Here is an 8,362-nt window from a genome sequence, read left to right on the forward strand (position 1 = left end):
TGAGCAGGTCCTCCACTTGGGGGCTACTATTTTAACATGTATTGCTTTGGGAGAAAATGTTGAAGCCTGGATTCTAAATCCATATTTAGGCACCTTAATAAAAATGGCCTGATTTTCAGATGGGTCGGTCATCTTCATCCCCCATTGATTTTAGTACAATTTCAGCATCTCTGAAAAGAGAGCCACTTTTTTTAGGTGCTTCCATATAGATGTATTAGGCTAACTTAAGACACCCCAGGTATGCAAATGTTGGTTACATGTGTTAAATAGAAACGGGTAAGCTAGAAACCATGTCTTCCTCTTACGACTTAGGTTCCTATGAAATTTTCCCCTCTAGTGCAATGGAGGATTCATCTTCCATTTGAGTGATTCCTTTAATATGTGCATTTATTTTATTTCTATATATACTGTTAATAACAACAGTATCTACCTGTATACGCTGAAGTATCATATTGTTGGCATTACCCCATAGAACTCCAGCTGACCAGTTAAGGTTGTATGCAAAGAACAATAGCAGAGCCAAATGGAAAACCCTCATTAGTCTGTCCACTCCATTCTCCATGCTGGAGTGTTTCCTACCACACATGGACTATGCTTTTGCTTGCAGCCACCCTCGCCATTCCCAGCAGCCAGTAGAGGGTTCTCTTGCTGTGCTGTAGCAGAGTCAAGCCCTCTGCGTATCGTTCTAGACACAACAGTGAGCTAGACTGGAACCGCCGTATTGACACTGGACTTCTCTGCAGAAAGCAGCTGTTCCTCTAGAATCACAGGAACTGAAGAGACCGGGCAGGTTTTGGTACGGGGCTGCATCACTGTGAGAGGGAAGCTGACACTTTCTTAATGATGATCCCCATCATCTGCTTCAACCACATCGATAATGAGACTGTAAATCAGTGTAACCGTTCCCTGACTGACTGCCCCTGAACCAGGCTGGGACCCCAGAAGGCAGGGTAGAGCCAGAATAATAAGAAGGGGAGGTTGTCCTGTTTTCTGTTGGTACCGGACTATATTGTTGCTAGCACTGGCTCTGGCTTTGCAATTGATTGTGACTTTTTCTTCTGGAGTCTTGGTCATTACAATGTCCTAACTGGAGTCTCAATGAAAAATAAAATAAGGAACTAGATCTACACGAAAATAAAAAATAAGCTGTATTGTTTTTATCATCTGTCTCCTTACATTCATCACTATGCTTTTACATTGTATTTACATAGTTTTATTAATTTAACATAAAATGAAAGTAATTTCTAAGCTAGGTGTGTATATATAATACCAAAGTGATGACACTGGATGGAGATGAAGCATAAAAAAATATACTGCAGCATTTCTAGATCTGCTTTTTTCAAGCCAATATCCTCTTGTTCTGCCCCTTTACCTTGGATCCTGAGCACTAACAACCAGAGATGCTGAGGCTGTGAGATCGTTTTGCTATGTTGGTGCTGTCCGGTGCTGATCAATTAACCGGTAAATGTAAAATGTATGTAGCATTGTTGTAGCTGTGTGGGTCCCAGGATATTAGAGCGACAAGATGGGCGAGGTAATATCGCTTATTGGACCCACTACTGTTGGTGAGAGAGACAAGGTTTCAAGCTACACGGAGCTCTTCCTTAGGTCTGAGAGAAGTATCTGTGGTGGGGCAGATGTTTAGTCTCTTAGAGAGTATGGATGATTCAGCTCCAGTGAAGGGTAGTCTTGATAAATTGATGATGATTGGGTGCCATGCAGTGTCCATTTGGTGGGTACTGGTGCCATGGTTTCTCCCAGATGTGGTGTTCTGTGGGTTGTGGAGTAGTTGTAGTTAGTTCCACTTCTTGCTTTTGTGTTGGATGGCTGTCATCAGGTTTTTTTGTTTTTGTTTTTATAGTTACCTTTCCCAGAGCTGAGGAAGAACTCTCTGTAACCCAACAGAAATTGGTCCAATCACAGGTGTTATCTCACCAACCTTGTCTCTCTAAGTGTAAAATGTAATATTTATAACTGCCAAGAGCACGAGGGGAATTGGAATTAGAAGGAGAGATAGAAAGCATCTTGCCTCAGCCCCTGGGTCACAGACTCAGACCTAGGGATTTGAGAACTAATTTCTTAGCAGCATTTCAGAAATGTTTTCCTCCAGCATGTTTATTCGTTTAGCAAGTGTCATCTACCTCAGGTCATTCATGCCGCGATGGTTGTGACCAGGTGCAGCCTTAGGTAGATAACACTTGGAAATGACATCAGCATGTTGGAGGAAAGCATTTTGTGTGTCCTGTCTGTGTAAAGTACTGCACTACTGATTAGGGGGCTGGAGCACATGACTTATGAGGAGAGGCTGAGGGAACTGGCATTGTTTAGTCTGCAGAAGAGAAGAATGAGGGGGGATTTGATAGCTGCTTTCATCCAAAGAGGATGGATCTAGACTGATCTCAGTGGTAGTAATGGTCTCAAGTTGCAGTGGGGGAGGTTTAGGTTGGATATTAGGAAACACTTTTTCACTAGGAGGGTGGTGAAGCACTGGAATGGGTTACCTAGGGAGGTGGTGGAATCTCCGTCCTTAGAGGTTTTTAAGGCCTGGCTTGACAAATCCCTGGCTAGGATGATTTAGTTGGGGATTGGTCCTGCTTTGAGCAGGGGGTTGGACTAGATGACCTCCTGAGGTCCCTTCCAACCCAGATATTCTGTGATTCTATGACTAGGGTCAGTTTGGTTTTCTTTCCTGTTCAGAGAAGCCTTGAGCAGATTCCTTTTCGGGATAATTGGAAACAACACTGTGGGAAGGGAGAGAACTGGGTTTGTCACGTCTGAAGAACTGAAGTATCCAGGAGCTTGGAGACTTGACACCCCACTAGCTGCTGGGACTGCGCTGGTGAGCAGAGGGAGACTAAAGTCCCTGGAGTGCAGTATGAGCAACCTTGCCTGCTGTCGTGCCACTCTGGGTGTGAATCTCCCACAGCCCAGCCGGTGGTGATTTCCACTCTCTCTATGCAAGGCCCATGGGGGACAGGATTTCTAGCTAGCTCTTCATCATGGAGAGCCTGGCCTGATAACCACAGCACAGTGATCTGAAACCCTGGCACAGACAGTTAGGGGATGGGTAAGAGGGTGCATAGCTCAGTCCAGAGCCGGAGAGAGGGACAGGTGTATTTGCTGCCCTCAGCCAATTAATTAAATGAAAAAACACTGAGTGGATTCCAACGTGAACCTAAATAAGAGCAAAGGACTGTCCTGTTGTGATTCAGAAAACCCAGTCTGTGCATCTTCTCGATTTTGGGCTGATTCTTACCCTGGATCCAGAGCACTAAGAAGCAGATGAGCAGAGCCTGTGAGATCATCTTCATGGGTCTGTCCTGACCAGCAGTTGTCAATAAACCTCAAAGAGTGAAGTGAAACCTTTATAACTGCTCCAAGCAGCAGGGAAGGGTCAGTGGGTTGCATATAAGCAAAGCATCTCCTCTCAGCCCCTGATATGGAGTCAGAGCTCCATCTACTGTAAATCAGTGTAGCTGCCCTGATGTCAGTGGAGTTATGGTGATTTACACCTGCTGAGGAGCTGGGTCACGGGCGATGGATTGGTTTGTGCTATTCCAGAGAGCGTATTTCTGTATTAATGTGTTACAAACTCTGTTGTTTATTCCCCCCCGCCCACCTATCTACTGTTGGCTTCTTGCTCCTGATTTTGGTGTCTTTGTTCTGCCCAAGCTAATAGCATGGAGAGGGCATTTAGACCAACTCCTCAGCCACTTTTACCCTGTATTCAGGCTCTCCCATCAGCCTGAAACTCTCCCTGCCAACTCAACAACAAACACCACGTCTCCTCCTGTGTGGCCCTTGTCCAAACCCTCTTCTTCAAGCCCCCATACACTAGCACTCTAATTCCATTGAAAGAATTGGTGTTAACCAAGAAAGAAACAAGCAACCTACAGGATGCGTACACAAGCCTCATAAGTAACCATATTATCCTCCCCATCACCCTGCCCCTTCTCCATCCCTTTCCTGTGTTGTCTCCTCTTTGTTGCTCAAATAGTTTAGACCGCTACCCTGTAAGCACGTGTGCGCATGTGTACCGTTGTGTACAAGGGGAGAGGCATTGGATTCCAGGCATAGGATACTAATGGACTCAATGGTACCTCATACATAAAGTGGCATCGCCAATGCTAACAATGTAATTATGAGTCCCATGGCATGTGATGGTTTATTTAAAGCCTCCCCAGCTTCTGGAGCCGTACTGATTTCAGTGAAAAGCTTGACCCAAGTGTGCCCAGAATGCTCCAAACCAGAAGACAAATGAAATCACTGAAATTATATATTTTTAATCTCATGATTTCTGAATGTTTGTGGTTGGCAATACTCATACATTAGCAACATATAAAAGTGTTAGCAGGATCAGGGACTGTCAGCTCTTCAGAGCAGGGTTCCTGTCTGTGTTTGTTCAGTGAAGCACATCCAACAGTAACGCTACATGGCTTTCTGTGTTGGGCATTTCAGATGGTCCAGTCTCTGCTGGAGGAGTGACACGTTTGTGTGATGCCATCTGCTGGCAAAAGGGGGGATTTTCAGGACTATGATTTCTTTAACTTCTATCCCTGTTGCCAAGTGAGGCTATAAGGGTATGTCTACACTACGGGATTAATCCGAATTTAGATAATTCGAATTTGGGAAACAGGTTGTATAAATTCGATTGTGCGCGGCCACACTAAGCACATTAATTCGGTTTTTAACCACATTAATTCGGTGGTGTGCGGCCACACTACCCCATTAATTTAACCACAGTAATTCGGTGGTGTGCGGCCACACTAACCCTACTTCGAATTAACAAAATCGATTTAGGCGCTACTCCGCTCGTCGAGGTGGAGTACAGAAATCGATTTTAAGTGCCCTTTAATTCGAATTAACTGGCTCTGTAGTGTGGACGGGTGAAGGGTTAATTCGGATTAACGCAGCTAAATCCGAATTAAAGTCGTAGTGTAGACCAGGCCTTAGTGTGTGTGAAGAGGTGGAAATGGGGATACACCAGTCGCCAGTGAAACTAAAATAGAAGTAAACCCTGTTGATCCTGTCACTTTTCATAATGCAACATTTGTTTCTTTTTTCTACTCAGAAATCTCCTTCTTCCCCTAGTTTCTCTTGTCCTTCCCTTTTCCTTCTCTCTTCTCCTTGTGTCCTCTCTGTTCCACTGTCACACAGCCCTATGCCAAGCCCAAGCACCCTATTATCCATCCCATGCACACTGCTCACGTTCCAGTCCCCTTTCTACCCAAACAGCCTTCCATACAGACCCACCTCTCTCTCTCTCAGACACGCAGAGCAGGGAGGTTTTTGTGTTGGTCTGTATCACTGTGAGAGGTGAGCTATCAGTCTGCAGACAATAGTAATCAGCTGCATCATCGGTTTCAACGCTACTGATTGTGAGAGTGTAAACGGTGCCAGACCCACTGCCACTGAACCGGGCTGGGACCCCGGAGGCACGGTAAGTGTCACCATAGATAAGAAGTTTAGGAGCTTGTTTGGGTTTCTGTTGGTACCAGGATACATAGTAGCTGCTAAGGCTCGAACTGGCTGTACATCTGATTGTGACTTTTTCTCCTGGAGACACTGAGAGGGATTCTGGAGACTGAGTCATAGTGACCTGCCCATAGGAGTCTGGATTAAATATGAAATATAAATAAATACAGAGAAAAGATCATTGATAGCGAGCAACAATAAATAAGAACATCACAGAGTACAAGATGTTCTCAATCATATTCAAGCCACATTTGTAACAAATTACAAATTTAATAGGCAATCTAGGTACAATGTTTTGGATTTTTAAAAATTAAATGGATCATTGTTAGAGTGACCAGATAGCAAGTGAGAAAAATCGGGACGGGGGTGGGGGGTAAGAAGTGCCTATATAAGAAAAAGCCCCAAATATTGGGACTGTCCCTATAAAATCAGGACATCTGGTCACCCTAATCATTGTACTTTTAAGCCAGTGTCGTCTGGTTCTGATTCTTACCTGGAATCCACAGCGCCAGTAGCCAGAGCAGCTGAGCCTGGGAGAACATCTTGATACGTCTGAGCTGGCAGATGCTGCTCAATAAACCGCGGAGAGTGGAACAAAATCTTTTATAGCCCTTCAGAGCAACAGGGCAGCGTCACTGGGGAGTTCACATGCAAAGCAGCCCCTGTGTGCGGTGTCCCGGCCTCTCTGCTCTGACTAGACATAGAGCTGGTTTCTGTGCATCATCGCAGTGTGTGGGGTCACTCGCCCTCCAGGAGGGAAGGATACTCTTGTGGATTAGGCTCAGGGGGTATGGGTCTGCCTCTGCCAATGCCAATGTGTGACCTTTGACTTATCATTGTGGGCAGGATCTTGCGAAGTACTGGGCGCTCTCAACTCCCATTGAAATCCATGGGATGACCTAAACAAACAAGGACAGCAGGATCTGACTCTATACACCCAGTTCTGCCCCCACTGATGTCAAAGGCAAAACTCCCATTAATTTCAGTGGCAGTGGAATTGTTCCTTACATCTCTCTGCGTCTCATCTTCCCTCTCGGCAATATGAGGAAGGTGATGCCCACAGGACATGCTGCTGAGGGCTGCTGGGATATCACTGATCAGTGTTTGTAAAGTGCTTGGAGATCCTCAGGTAAATGATGCTGGATTAGTAAATGGATTAGTGCAGAGGGTGTTCATGGGCCTAACCCCTCCCCATCCACCATAGGGCGGTTAATGGTGATATCGGCCTTTTATACAAGACAGTAGGGTGGGCAAGTCTTGTGATACTTAGGTTTGGGGTTTGTTTTTTTTAAGTCCTAACTCCTGGGGTCAAGTGACGACGTGAGAAACAGCTCCACAATCAAGTGGGCTGGAAAACTTTAAAAAAAAAAAAAAAAAGGGCAAAAAAAAAGAGCTAAGTCTGAAAAAGGGAAATCCCTGAAGACAAGTAAAAAGAAACCAGAATTTAGTATTTATAACAATCGTGTAATGTGTTGGGTCCTGACTTGTGATTTGTGAGTGGCTGGGCCGGCAATGCAGCATTCAGGGATGTTTCCTGTTATCCCACCACTCCACTTACTAGGCCTGAGTCATGGCAGACATTGAATTTAGACAGTCGGGGGCAGTAACTCAAGCTCACTTCTCTAGTTCGGAGTTATTCATTATATTCTACTTATTTATTTGTATTACCGTCAGGAGTGGCGCCAGGGTTTTTGGCGCTCTCGGCAGGGGTCCTTCCACGCTCCCAGTCGGCAGCGGCAATTCTGCGGCGGGGGGGTCCTTCCGCGCTCCCGATCTTCGAGGCACTTCGGCGGCGGGTCCCGGAGCGAGTGAAGGACCTGCCGCAGAATTGCCGGCAAAGACCTGGAGCGCGGAAGGACCCCCCGCCGCCGAATTGCTGCCCCCCCAAATCCTGGTGCCCTAGGCTACCGCCGGCCCTGATTACCGTCCCATCTGGGAAACCTTGTCGTGCCCTGGGACCCCATTGTGCTAGGTGCTGTACAAACACAGTATAAAAAAGATGGCCCCTGCCCCGAGGAGTTGACAATCTAAGAATAAGACAAAAGACAAGAGATGGCTCCAGGCAGACGTCGGACTAAAAGGAAATTATGAGACAATACTGGTCAGCATGACAGGCAGTGGTCTCAGCACAACAGCAGCCTGACTGTTGTCTGTAGGTCTCATGACAAAGGAGACATTTCAGGAGGGATTTGAAGGAGAACAATGCAATAGTTTTGCAGATGTTTACAGGAAGCTCCTCCCAAGTGTGAGGGGCAGCATGGGAGAAAACATGAAGATCCTTATTTTCAAATTAAACAAGTGGGTGATGGAGGGTGGCATCATGGGCTGATGGGAGATGGGAACTGACATCCCAATTAGGGAGACCAGATGTCCCAACTTTATAGGGACAGTCCCAATATTTGGGGCTTTGTCTTATATAGGCGTCTATTACCCCCCACCCTCTGTCCCGATTTTTCATACTTGCTGTCTGGTCAGCCTAGTCCCAATAGGAGTGAGAGATGATAGGTAGTCTGGAGACTAGCAAAGAAGGGCCTTGAAAGTAAAGACAAGTAGCTTAAGTTTGATTAGATAGAGAATGGGGAGTTAGTGGATGGACGCAAAGAGAGGGTGACATGGGCTAGGAAAGTGATCTTTGCAGCAGCATTCTGAATGGATATGAGCAGGAAAGATAGCATTTATCAAGGCCAATGAAAAGGATGTTACTATAATCGAGACATGAGATAAAATCATAGAAATTTAGGGCTGGAAGGGACGTTGATAGGTTATCTAGGCCGGCCCGCCTCCCACCCCAGTGCTGAAGAAGAACCAAGCATACCTAGACCATCCTGACAGATGTTTGTCTAACCTGTTTTTGCAAATCTCCAATGATGTGAATTCCACAGCCTTC

At 45.8% G+C, this 8,362-nt stretch overlaps 1 gene segment (V, D, J or C); it reads right to left on the reverse strand.

Moving 5' to 3' along the window:
- The window catches only part of LOC112118541, a 17,246-nt gene extending 11,229 nt beyond the window's left edge, over positions 1-6,017 (reverse strand). The window contains 1 exon segment of the V gene segment in view: positions 5,969-6,017. Coding sequence covers positions 5,969-6,017 — 49 coding nt within the window.
- Between the last annotated feature and the right edge of the window lie 2,345 nt (positions 6,018-8,362).

This window comes from Terrapene carolina, unplaced genomic scaffold, assembly GCF_002925995.2.
Source record: "Terrapene carolina triunguis isolate 2854851 unplaced genomic scaffold, T_m_triunguis-2.0 Scaffold66, whole genome shotgun sequence".
In the NCBI taxonomy this organism is placed as follows: domain Eukaryota; kingdom Metazoa; phylum Chordata; order Testudines; family Emydidae; genus Terrapene; species Terrapene triunguis.